Here is a 13,926-nt window from a genome sequence, read left to right as displayed (position 1 = left end):
CTATGCTCCAACTTGAGGGGGAGTGTTAATAGTGTAATCTGAAGATCTATACTCGAAATAGCAAGGAGGAGAAGAGAACCACAGAACTGAAGAGAATGTCGAACTGTTCTATCCAGTCGACCAGTCCTTTATTTATAGATGAATATGGTACAAGGTACAAGAAATTACTGGGATGCCCCTGATTAGTGATGGGACACCCAGATGACTTAAATCATTAAACAGGATTAGGCCCAGGCCCATTAACACAAGCCCAGTTACAAGATAAGTTAAACATAAGAATGGGCTAATAAGAACACTTATCAGCCAAACATCACTCTAACATTCTAACACTCCCCCTCAAGCTAAGCATGAATATCAATCATGTTTAGCTTGCCAAGTATGTTCCTGAACTTCGTTGATGCCAGCCCTTTAGTTAATACATCTGCAATCTGCATCTCTGATGGAGTATAAGGCACACAAAGTTCTCCTGAAATAATTCTCTCTCTGACAAAGTGTCGATCAATTTCAATACGTTTTGTCCTGTCATGCTGCATAGGATTGTTGGCAATGTTGATAGCAGCTTTATTATCACAATACAGCTTGAGAGGACCCTCAGTCTTGATACCAAGCTCATTAAGGAGAGTCCTGAGCCATAAGATTTCAGCAACCCCGTGTGCCATAGCCCGGTATTCTGCTTCTGCACTTGATCTAGCCACAACATTCTGCTTCTTACTACGCCATGTGACTAGGTTTCCTCCCAAGAATGTACAGTAACCTGAGGTTGATTTTCTGTCTCCAACGGACCCAGCCCAATCAGCATCAGTGTAGGCTTCAATTTCAAGTCTGCTGTTTTTTCTTAATAGAATTCCTTTCCCTGGGCAAGTTTTCAAGTATCTGAGGATTCTTTCCACTACTCTCATATGAGGAGCCTTTGGTGAGTGCATGAATTGACTGACAACATGCACTGCATAGGCAATATCTGGCCGAGTAAGGGATAAGTATATCAGTTTTCCTACCAACTTTTGGTACCTTTCCTTATCACAGTATTCCTCACCCATTGATTCTTGTATCCATGGCTTGGTTCTATTGGAGTGTCTGCTGGCCTGCACCCCATCATGCCTGTTTCTTTTAGGAGATCTAGCACATACTTTCTTTGACATATGTAGATTCCTTCTCTTGATCTAGCAACTTCAATTCCAAGAAAGTATCTTATATTTCCCAGGTCTTTGATCTCAAATTCTGAAGCTAAGAACTCCTTCAGCCTCTTCATCTCTTTCACATCATTTCCAGTAATCACCATATCATCCACATACACAATGAGTGTTGTAAGTTTGTCATCCTGTCTCCTTGTAAACAATGTATGATCTGCACTGCTCTGAGTGTACCCTACTTTCTTCATGGCCAAACAAAGTCTCTCAAACCATGCCCGGGGAGATTGCTTCAAACCATATAATGCTTTCCTTAGTTTACATACCTTCTTTCCAACATCATATCCAGGTGGGGGTTCCATGAATACCTCTTCATGAAGATCACCATTTAGGAAGGCATTCTTCACATCCAGTTGATGAAGTTCCCAAGAGAATTTTTCTGCTAGTGACAGTAGAACCCTGATTGTGTTGAGCTTTGCTACTGGGGCAAAGGTTTCCTTGTAGTCAATTCCTTCCTTTTGTGTAAATCCCTTTGCCACAAGTCTGGCCTTGTACCTCTCAATTGACCCATCTTCCCTGTGCTTTACTGTGAATACCCACTTGCACCCAACAGTGCCTTTCCCTTCTGGCAGGTCCACCAATTCCCATGTCCTTGCTTTCATTAGGGCTTTCATCTCCTCATTCATGGCTTCTTTCCACCTCGGATCAGATGCCGCCTCTGAATACCTGGAAGGGACACATACAGAGGAAAGGGCAGACACAAAGGAATGATAGGCAGGGGATAAGTGTGAGTAAGAAACATAATTGGCTATGGGACGCCGAGTGGTACAAGAACGAACAGGCTTACGGAGAGCAATAGGAAGATCCAAATCTGAATTGAGTGAATCAGAATTACCTTGGATTGCAGAGACAGATTGATCTGAGTTCAACTGGTTGCAATCATGAGGTTGAGGAGCCTTCTTCCTTCTACTGTATGTAAGTATCTCTTTTTCTTGTTTACTGGAACCTTCAGGAGCATCAGCCGAATCTGGAGAAGCAACTGGCACAGTGGAAGTCTCACTAGGTTGACCCGGAATGTTACAGCTAGTAGTAGTAGAAGGTGATGAAATGGGAACAAAAAAGAAGGGAGAATGAGAATCCTCTTCCAACCCACTACTCTCCCTTGAAGAGGATTCTGAGAAGACTGGAAATAGGGTTGAGACTCAAAAAAGACTACATCCCTAGTGACATATTTTTTCTTGGAGACAGGATCATAACACTTATACCCCTTCTGCGTAGGAGAGTACCCCAAAAATATTCCCTTTGTAGCCTTAGGATCCAGATTGGTCTTCTTTGGATCTTTCACATGTATGAAGCATGTACAACCAAAAACCCGCGAGGGAAGAGGAAATTCTGTAAGAGTGGGACACAAAACAGAGAAAGGGGTCTTCATACCCAGTACCTTAGATGGCATCCGATTTATCAGGTAAGATGCAGTAAGAACAGCTTGAGACCAATATCGCTTGGGCACATTGTGCTGGAAAAGAAGGGCTCGAGCTGTCTCCAATAGATGCCTGTTCTTGCGCTCAGCAACCCCATTTTGCTGAGGGGTGTAAGCACATGATGATTGATGTAACATGCCTGCATCTTCCATGAATGAGTTCAGGGATCTTTCAAAGTATTCAGCTGCATTATCTGAACGGAATTGCTTGATCTTTTTATCAAATTGTGTTTCAACCATCTTGCAAAACATCATAGTTATCCGCGGAACTTCTTCACGTCCTTTCAACAGATAAATCCAAGTGCACCGAGAATAATGGTCAATAAAACTGATAAAGTAACGGAAGCCATCAATGGAAACAATGGGTGAAGGACCCCAAACATCATAATGAACCAAACCAAAAGGGGCTTGAATTTCATTACTAGAAATTGGATACATTGATCTACATTGTTTTGACATTTGACACACATCACAAATTAAATTCTGACTCAGAATGCCCTTACATAATTCGGGAAACAACATTGCTAAGGAAGAAAAAGACAAATGACCTAGCCTAGCATGCCACAAGTGCAGCCTAGCTATTGACTCCACACTTTCCGGACTAGTAGTAGAAGCTTGCAAGGCTGAGCTGACATCTTCATCAAAATAGTAGAGGCCCCCATACTCATGACCACTCCAAATCATTCTCCTCGTCAATCTGTCCTGGAAGACACAATGAGAAGGAAAGAAAGTTATACTACAGTTCAAGTTTTTTGTAAGCTTTGAAACAGACAACAGATTTGAGGTAAGACTAGGAACATGTAGGACTGATTTAAGAGAGAGATCCTTGCTTAGGTCAACCACCCCCTTTCCAGAGATGGTGGAGAGGGACCCATCGGCTACTCTCATCTTATCCTGGCCAGAAAACAGATGATATGTGGAGAATAAGGAGGACATATGTGTCATATGGTCAGTGGCTCCTGAATCAATCACCCAAGAGGTAGAATTAATGGAACTAGATGCACTAAATGCAGAGGTTGTACCTGATTTGGCAAGAGAGGTGGAAGCTAAAGAATTGTTCTTCAGACGGGCTAATGCCCGGCTGAGAACCTCTACCTCACTAGCTGTGAAGCCCAAAGTACTTGGTCCAGAGGAGTCGGCAGCCTGCCTTTTGGTGGAAGATGACACTGTCTGAATACTCTGTGAGTTGTCACTACTGTTGTTGGTGGCAAGATTCCCACTTGCTGTGTGACCCTTATGTTGCCTTTTGTCCTTTCTCAGAGCAGTTGGCTTCAGATGAGGGTACAGGACCCAACATTTCTCCTTTGTGTGTTTCTCACCACCACAATGTGTACACTTGAGGGACTTCTTGTCTGAAAATCTATTCCCCTTAGTGGAGACTAAGGCTGAATGTTCTCCAGGTAGTTCTGTTGACTGTGTCTGGAAGTCAACTTGCATCTCCTTTCTCCTTACTTCTTCATTCCTCACCAGGTAGTAGACATGGTGAAGTTCAGGTAATTCATCTCTCCCTAGAATCTGTGACCTTATACCTTCATATACAGGGTCAAGACCCGCCAGAAACTTGAAGGCTCTGCCCTCCTCAATCTGCTTATCATGCCTCCCCTTATCATTAGCATTTTCCCAATCCAAGATCAAATGGTGGTCAAGCTCTTCCCAGAGGCCTTCCAGTGTTGCAAAGTAGGTTGCCACGGACAAGTCTCCTTGCCTTAGGGCTGCAATGTCTTGGCTCAGCCTGTAGATTCTAGCATTGTTCTTTTTTTGGCCATATGTCTTAGATACTTTCTCCCAAATTTTAGCAGCTGTGGGGAAATGATGAACACTTCTGGCCACCCTAGGAGTCATAGAGGCCAGCAACCAAGACATGACTGTGGCATTTTCCTTGCGCCACACGGTGTATTCAGGACTGTCAATTTCTGGTTGTTTCTTGTCTCCATCCAAATAGCTTGTGAGGTCACGAGAGGTAATGAACAGCATTGCTGAGACAGACCACTCTTTGAAGTTATACTCATCTAGCAGCACACTTGTAATCTGCAAGCTGTGCAGATTAGGGTTTTCCAGGTTTGAGGACCTTGTAACAGGTCTGTTATCTCTAGAGGAAACTTCACCGGATAGTGAGGACATCCTGACTTCAGTCCAAGAGTTGTTCACAGTACTATAGGTGATTCTGTTAAGAACTGGCCAAATTGGTCACTGTGTTCACAGTACGGGTACAGTAGCAAGTAGAGGTCTGTAACTGAACCAGTTCACAGTGTTGGTAAAAGTTTAAGGCTGCAACTGTGTGGTGCAAAAGTTGCCGCAGTTCTGGTAAAAGGTAAAGGTTTGTAACTGAACCAGTTCAGTCCAAGAGTAGGGCTGATAACCGACCTGAAGAAAATCTGTAACTGAGGTTGCCGCAATTCTGTAAGAGTCTTGCTGATGCACCAAGACTGCAACTGTAGAAGCTGATGCACCAAAACTGCAACTGAAGTTGAAGGAGCTAAGTCTTTACCACTTGTTCTGATGCACCAAGACTGCAACCGAAGTTGAAGTAGCTAAGTCTTTACCACTTGTTCTGCACAAGTCTTGCTGGAGCACGAAGCTGCAACTGTAGAGGAAGTTCTCCCCCTCTCAGCTAGTGCTAGGACTGCTGAATCAGCCCTCAACCAGGTCTGTCCTATACAGACCTCTCCTAGTAGCCCAATAGCTACTACTTGTTGGTGTAATCTAGTAGGACATCTACTTCTGGGTCTTACTTCCCTTGAGTCCTACAACCAAGAGAAACCCTAGGTTCGAACTTGCTTTACTCTCTTACACTCCTAGGTCTTCACTGCAGCAACCCAGAAAAGGAAGAGAGAAGAGGAAAGGTCAGCAAGAGAAAAGAGTGCGCCTGCTGAAACCAGGAAGGAGCTAATGCTCTGATACCATGTAATCTGAAGAGCTATACTCGAAGTAGCAAGGAGGAGAACAGAACCACAGAACTGAAGAGAATGTCGAACTGTTCTATCCAGTAGACCAGTCCTTTATTTATAGATGAATATGGTACAAGGTACAAGAAATTACTGGGATGCCCCTGATTAGTGTTGGGACACCCAGATGACTTAAATCATTAAACAGGATTAGGCCCAGGCCCATTAACACAAGCCCAGTTACAAGATAAGTTAAACATAAGAATGGGCTAATAAGAACTCTTATCAGCCAAACATCACTCTAACATTCTAACAAACAGATGTTATTTTATATATGTATAGTACCGCAGGGGTACTATTGTACTTTTTCTTTTTTTTTTGTTTAGTTGTTGTCGCCCTAGTATAAATATAACATACTGCACTGCCTGTAGTATCTTTTTGGGCTCTCAGTCCTCTCGTCTCTCCTCTCCTCTCTCCCTTTCTCTCTTCTTCCTGTACAACACCCATAAATCAAGAAAACCAGAATAATACTCCTATATCCTCCAATCTCCTTGGCTGTAAGAGAATATTTCTGATTCTATATGATATTGCTTAGTTATGTTGGATTGTTGATAAATTTTTCTGGATACATGTACATCTCATATGTTGTTTTCATTCTCCTCATAGGTACAGATGTGTGATAGTCAATAGAACTCAGAATCCAAGAAACAAGTTTACCATTATCCAACTTCCATTGTTGTAAAGCTTTGGCCTCGGTCTCAGCTGGTTTGGTGACCGTTCCTTTCAAATATCCTTCTAAACCCTTTCCCTCAACATAAAAGTCGAAGTGGAATTTCCACACCCCATAGTTCTGCCCATTCATCTTTACAGGAATGATATCACCTCTGTCTAAAGCCATTACAGCAAGGAAATAGCACAAATAGGGTTCCGCTGAAGTTTAAAGAAACTAATCTGAAGTAAAACTTGATCTAAAGACAAGTTAAATAGGCTGTGATCAATCCAAGAAAGTCAAAAAACTGAGATAGAAATCCCTTACTTTCACCAGAGATTGTTTAAGATCCAAAACAAAGAAAAGCTGAACACACGGTCCAGAAAAGGAAAGTCTGGGCGCAGCTGCCAAGAAGAAGAGTCCAGATCTCTCTCAAAACTTCACGGATCTCCGTAAAAATTTCAGAATATGTTGAGAAGGGCTTGGCGACAACTCCTTTCAATTCTTGCTACAAACAGAGGTCAAACGAGAGAGATCCAATAAAATCTCTCTCTCTCTGGGTGCGTAGAAAACAAAAGAGGAGTTCCTGGATAGATCAAAACAGTTCTGGACCACTCAGCAGAGATGTAGGTTGTCAATAGATCACGAAGACAAGATGGATTAGAGAGAAGGAAGATCAAAGAGCAACCTGCTCTGATACCATGTGAACTGAATTCAGAACAAGAAGAAAACAGATCTAGTGGTGTCAAGAATGGTCAACCCCCACCCCTAAGAGTCTCTTTTATGTTAAAGAGATAAAAAGTATGTACAGTTACAAGAATGCCCTTACAGGGCTGAAAGATAAAAAGAACAAACAAAATAATAAGAACTACGATACTGTACAACAAGGACTACTCTAATAATGTACATCAAGATATATCTTCACAGTTTTGAGGTGATGGGGAACTCAGTAGCCTGGTGCCCTTCTTTCAGAAGGAATTTTCAGGATTGGGAAATTCCTGTCCTGGCTGATCTGCTCGAACTGCTCTCTCCCTTCAACCCCTAATCTGCTCAAATAAGACAGTTGGTCCTAGACTTGTAATACAAACGGCCTCTTTTCAGTCAAGTCATTTGCCACTCACATGACAATGAGTACTTCTGAAGATATCCTGCTTCTAGAATCTGGAATCCAACCTCTCCCTCAAAAATCAATGCTCTAGTGTGGGTTGTAGTTCTAGACAGATGTTTAACTAAAGCCCACCTATGTAAGAAAGGGTTCATATCCAAGACCAGAGGTGTGTATTATGCGGTCAAGGAGTGGAAGATAACAGTCATCTGTTTATGCACTGCTCAATTTCAGCTAGAATGTGGAATCATTTTCTTGGTTCGAAGGGTCTTGCCTAGTCAATGCTAGATTTGGTGAAGGAAATGTTGTGGAGCTGGGGATTACAAGGTTTGTCGAAGCTTGCTTCAGTTGTGTGGATGTCCATTCCAGCTATAGTCATCAACACCATTTGTGAAGGGATGGGAGATCCATCATATGGATGGTCGAACCCTATAGGAAGGTTGGGTGAAATTTCAAAAATTTCTTTACTCCCATCTGGGAATCGTATTCCCAATTTAGAAAACTGCATATTCAAGGTTCGTTATTGTAACCAAACCGGACCAAATCTGAAACCAAGATTAGGGAGGGATATACCTGATATGGAATCCACGCAAAAATCTCCTCCCAATGCAGGTGTTCACGCCCAAAGAGTGTACCAAATCCTCCCTCTGTTGAAGATGACACAGCTTAGGATGAGGCAGGATCAGCAGGTAGTTCTTCACCAAGAACCTCTGATTTTTCAGCAAGAATCGAATAGGGTAGTGAGCACAACTTTAGAATTGTTTCTTTTAGCAAGAAACAATATCAAGATCAAATCTTGGAAATCAAACAAGGTAGGGCAGCAAGAGTAGAGAGAAAAAGAATTAAAGGCAGAAACAGTCAAACTGAGTTGTCTTCTGTAGTGTTTTGGCCTCTTTTTCAGATCCGCCCTGCTCTCTATTTATAGCCTTAAAGAGACAACCTCCTAATCTGATTAGGAGTCTCCTGATCCAAATCTTTATTTGGATCTGAACTCTTTAAGTGATAAGGATAATCCCTTATCTTATCTGCAGTTCAAGATCAGCTTATTCCTAATCAAATTAGGAGTTCCCTGATCCAAATCTCTATTTGGATCTGGACTCTTTAAGTGGATAAGAGTTGTCCTCTTATCCTTATCTGCTGATCCAAACCTAGATCCGCTCCTATTTAATTAATCCAATTAACCCAGTTCAAAATGGGCTTTAGGCCCATTAAGCTTTCAGGCTCACTTCCTTTTAATGTTGGCTAGTTTGGCTCTCTTTGTGTGGCGTGGGACCCTATCATTGATCTACACATCAGCCACATGAGTTCAGCCTAGCCTCTGTTACGAGGCCTGGCCGAATTCACTACTGAATATAGTGAACCCCTGAGTCCATCACTATGGGCTCTTAATGGGCCCAACATTTACACTAAATGGTCCTTGAGTCCAACCATCTTATGAAGGCCCAAGGATTGTGAGCAGATGCAAGATTAGCCTATCAGGTATAACCCTCAATGGTCTTATACTTAACCTCTCAGCCCTTAATGATCAAACACTACCTGACAAGAGAGGACCTCTCTCTCGGCTGCAAGGTACAGTGCTGCACTCTTTGCTCACATGGATCCTGGGAATTAAAACCTTTTGCAAACAATTTGTAAAACCATAATATATAAGTATATCTTTATATAAATATATTTTGCAAAACCAAATTTCAAACACATTTGAAATCCATTGCGGGAATTTAGGTTTCCATCAGAGAGAGTGCATTTCATTCACTTTGTCTGACAAAGGGGTTGATTCTGTCGCTATGATCACCCACTCAGATGAATTCTCGGACTATCCCTACATACCCAAGTTTTGACCCCCTCTAAGGATCTCACTGATTGGCACATCAAAGACAGTTCAATCTGACGCCTAGTGCAATATCATAATCAAGTCTAGGGGTCAGGTGTAACATTTCAGTTTTTCCCATCTGTCTCCAAGGTCCAGGGCAATACTAGAATTTGGTCTGGTTCAGGGTTTCATGAAAACCCACACTGCATGTACCTCAGGTCTCACCCTGGCAGTTGAGACAAGCCACCCCAACCAACTTGGCGGCACATCAGTGTCAGCCTTGGCAGGATAAATCTCCCCAAATCTATCCAACGGCTATGAAAATTCTAAACTAACACGAGTCTCATATATGTCCAGTTTAAGGGCATTACACAGAAACACACCACATAACATGAATCAAATATGTACTTTATTCATTTACAATAAATGTGAGAATGTACATCATGCAGAGCTAAGGGCATACACTGTCTAACAATTTGGGCAAAAAGGAACAAAAGACTATTTCAGAATATTTATAAGGATCCGGAAGACCTGATATCCATTTCTGTTGGAAAGCTGATTTCTTGGGTCTCAGCTTCAAAGGGAATCCAGGCAGCTGAGTTGAGGGCTAGGCTGAACTCTAGGAGCCTATGGCATCTATAATCTTGTTATGTTTGGGCTGTTTCCCCATGTAAGGTGTTTAGTTGGGGGGCTTTTGTACTAGTGTTTTCTATCAATAAAATTTTACATTACCTTCTCTTAAAAAAAAAAAGCTAATGGGCCAGTACTAGTGCACAAACACCAATAAAAGGTAATTTAGAAGTTAATTGACTATCACAAAGGTGTAAAACACATGAGAATGTATGAAAATGTTGGTAGCTAGAAAAGGCATCCCTGGGCCAAGGTGCAAGGTAACCCAGGCATGTGCGTTTTGAAAGGAGCTGCCCTTGGATTGAAGAGAGGTGCAGCCTGCACACCTGGGCATATGTGAGGCTTGGTTCCCAGTTCCTATAGCACTAATTTTCTTGGGATAGAGCATATGGAGTGCCCATTGAAACCCTAGTTGGAGTTAGGGTTCTGTCTTATATTCCATGAAAAAAGGCCTTTGTTATATATGATGCTTTCTAGTATCTTCTACCCTAATGCCATTATTCTAACAAAAAAAATTCCTTAAGCTAAGAGAATGTCCCTCAATGGTGTAGTTCTTGTATCTTCTACCCTGTTTCTTGTGCTTAGGGTTTGCCTCCGGTTACCTCTTCCCAAATTCCATCAAGAATCATATCATGATCTTTTCTGGTTTTCTAAACCTCAGCTTTGCCTATTTTGATGTCCCATCCCTTGTTGCTTAGCTATCTTTCTAGCTATCTGGTTTGTGATTAGAACCTCATAAAGCTTTCAGAAGCCATTACTACCTTTTAAATACTTTCAATTTTTATTTTTTATTTTTTCTTGGGCAGATGGTTGAAGAAGCAGGTGGGGCTGTTACACGCATGGATGGTGGAAAGTTTTGTGTGTTCGATAGATCTGTATTGGTTTCCAATGGTCTTCTACATGCAAAGGTCAGTCCATACCAACTTATATTGGAATTAAAATTCCATGGAAGCTTTGGTTTCTACTTCTGTGTATATGGCTGTGATCCATTGTAAATGTGAGTGGTCGAAACTATTGCATGGCAAAGTTGTGTATGCATCAGTACTACAGGCAGTGAGCTTGGGTGTCTTCTGTATTGTTAAAAATAGTTCCCTACTATGCTTTTTCCCACCAGTTATAGTTGGATTTTTCAAAGGAGTCCCTGATACTCCTTAACCAGTGAATGTGAGAGGTCCAATACACTGATTAGCACCTCTTGCAAGACCTTCAAATCTATTTCCTTTAACTTATCTTTTTCTGCTATTTTCTAATCAAGCTAACTGCTTAAATGCATTTAAATAAGCATTAAGGTTTGTCCTCCTTAATACTTCAAATCTTGTGAATTCCAGCTTTTGGAGAGGATAGGTCCGGCAACAGAGAAGCTGAAGAACAAGGGAATTGACCTCTCTCTGTGGTTTAAGCCAGATAACTATAGCACAGATTTTTGAACAGACACCACTTCTTTATTTTATCTTTTCTAGAAAGCTATGTACTAGCAGAAGTTACTCTTTTCTGAGGTTGTACTAAATAAAAATTCCATTGCCTTGTGTGTATTTAATAACATTGTTATTGATATTTGTTTGATCATTTCTTAAAATGAAAAGTTGTAATTGGAAAGAAAAAAAATATGGATGGTTACTACTACTAGTCATAAATAGAGCATACATCTAAGATAATCTTGTCTTTTTTGTCATACGCAAGCCAACTTTAGATCAAGATACGGGGAATATGAGGCCCTAATCCTTGGTCGGTGTCAATGGCAATCTGTTTGAGACCTCTAAACCGTTCTCCTCCTTGGTGGCAATGGTCCATGATATTATGGTAAATGGCTTTTCTGATATTGTTTGAAATAAAGGCTGTGTGATTAAAAGATTCCAATTTGAGAATACTCCTTAACCTAGGAGTATTGTTGCCTTTTAATAAAAAATAGGGGATAAAATAGTCAAACTGGTATTGGAATCTTTTCATCATTCAACTGTAAAGAAGGGCTGGTTAGTGATATAGCCGGAAACTCAATTTATAGGTTGAATTGTTGAAAGTTGAAACCTTGCAACATTTAGCCCCTATTTCAGCCGTTACCAAATTATCTTCATTAGTCAAAGGTAGTTAACAGCTGTGCTGTTTAGATAGGAATGGACCGAATGGCATTCTCTTCATAGTACTAGTAGACTATGCCATGCAGGGAGGTTCCCTACTTGACCAATTATAAAAATTGATTTTACTGATGTAGTAGTTGTAGTTGTTTTTCGTTTTCCGAAACAAGATCATACATATTGGCAACCCCCCCCCCCCCCGATTTTTCATATAAACTTAGAGTCTGTTTGGTTTGCTGTTGGAGTCAGAATTGAAATCCCTGGGAATTGGAATGAATGGTTTATTCCCATAATCTGCTTGGTTCAAACAGGAATCAGAATCAGCTGAAATGGGATTTCATTTCCAAGGGAGGGGGAGGGAATGACTATCTATACTACTTTTAAAAGTGTAAATGAGGTCTAGATTACCCTTGCCCTTTTAACCTGGTCTCCTTATATTTATGAGGGTAAAAAACATAATTTGAGTTAATTACTTTTATTAAATTCATTATATTCTTTACCACTAAGTTCTATATTTAAGGTATAAAGTCACATTTTCTTTCATTAAATCTTATGTTTAAGGCACACTAAATAAATGACCTTTATTTATGAATTTAATCCCTCTTTAACTATGTAGGCAAAAAATGTAATTTAAAGTACTATTACTTTCCACTTCATTAAATTTCTTCTCATTAAGGTATTAACTTTCATTCTCTCTCCTTAAATATTTTATTTGAAATAATTTTGTTTCTCATCATTAAATTTTACAAGTAAATCCATATCTAATATTTTTAATAATGTAAAACTTATGTTCAAAACCAACATGAAAAATAATTAAATAAACCACCATTTTGTCGCACATAAATAGTTCAACCATCAACATCAAATGGGTCAATCAATGTTCACAAAGTTAAATAATAGAAATATCACAAAAGTTATAAAAATTTGTAAAAAAATTAGGCACATAATATTATCTATTTATCATATCAAACAACATTAAGCATGCTAATTACTAAATAAAAGTATTTTTATGCGATGGAAAGAAAATACAAGATTTAAAACTAATTAAAAAATGAAGCCATTTTCCTATTCAAAAGTTTGGGTTTTTTTATTTTTTAGGTTGGGCCCAAACCTATCCTTTAGATAGCTTAAGTTAAGTTTGATTATACACATACAATCATAAATATATATAGCACATTTTTTCATACATGCATATATATACAATTATGCGCACACATTTTATGTCAAATTTTGTTATGGGGCTAATTTTTAGACCCAAGTCAAAGACTAGCCCAAGTGCATCAAATTTCAATTTAGGTTGGAGGTTAGGCCCAAGTTGAACAAATTAAGGCTTGACTTTGGTCTTTAAGCCTTAGGTCCAATGCATAAGGTTGGCTCTGGATTAACCCTAAGTTCAGCCCAACCTACTTGACTTGCACCATAACGGTCCAATCGTTTAGGTAAGTGAGTTAACCAATGATGTCATAATTAATAAATAAATATTAAAAAATATATAAAATTTATAGAAAATTTTGAGATATCTAAGTTATAAGCGTACCATATCAAACAAAAATAAGTGTGATAAACAAGAATTATTTTTAGAATTAATTATGTAAGTGGAATAAAAAATTTGAGTTGCCCGAAAATGAGATTGTTTTTCTTTTTCAAGTCAAATAGGGTAGCACATGGTGCATAATTGTACAATAAGACTCAAAAAAATATATAGAAATAAAATATATTTATTTAAAAAACACAAAAAATTGTCTATAAAATTTGTGTACATCTCTAATATCATATATTTATTATATTAAACAAAAATAAATATGATAAATAAGAAGTATTTTTATTATCAATGAAAATTAAATATAAAATCTAAATACACCAGTAAACCATGCTTTTATTACGTATCCTTTTTAGTTCTAATAAGAAATTTTGAAGTTATTAATTTTATCTGAAATTACCATGTACAACGCATGCATATTTACTAGTTCTCCGAAATGGGGGAATGCCATCCCACTAGGAATGGGAATGGGATTCTGATTCGATCCAACCAAACAGTTGGAACCGGAATGACATTTCGATTCTGATTCCAGACCCTTATTCCTGTGAACCAAACGGGTGCTAAGGTT

At 39.6% G+C, this 13,926-nt stretch overlaps 1 protein-coding gene across 1 annotated transcript in view; it reads left to right on the top strand.

The window, feature by feature from the left end:
• Positions 1-11,579, top strand: part of IMPL1 (myo-inositol monophosphatase like 1) — a 93,686-nt gene extending 82,107 nt beyond the window's left edge. The window contains exons 9-10 of the mRNA XM_088953622.1: positions 10,553-10,654; positions 11,075-11,579. Of these exons, the coding sequence (XP_088809748.1) occupies positions 10,553-10,654; positions 11,075-11,173 (201 nt within the window). The 3' untranslated portion in view covers positions 11,174-11,579. The remainder of the gene's footprint in view (positions 1-10,552; positions 10,655-11,074) is intronic.
• The last annotated feature ends 2,347 nt before the right edge of the window (positions 11,580-13,926 follow it).

This window comes from Nelumbo lutea, chromosome 7 (genome assembly GCF_056320005.1).
Source record: "Nelumbo lutea isolate HS-2025 chromosome 7, American lotus-T2T, whole genome shotgun sequence".
Taxonomy (NCBI): Eukaryota; Viridiplantae; Streptophyta; class Magnoliopsida; order Proteales; family Nelumbonaceae; genus Nelumbo; species Nelumbo lutea.
Note: the sequence above shows the minus strand (reverse complement) of the source record. Positions and strands in the feature narration are given on the sequence as shown.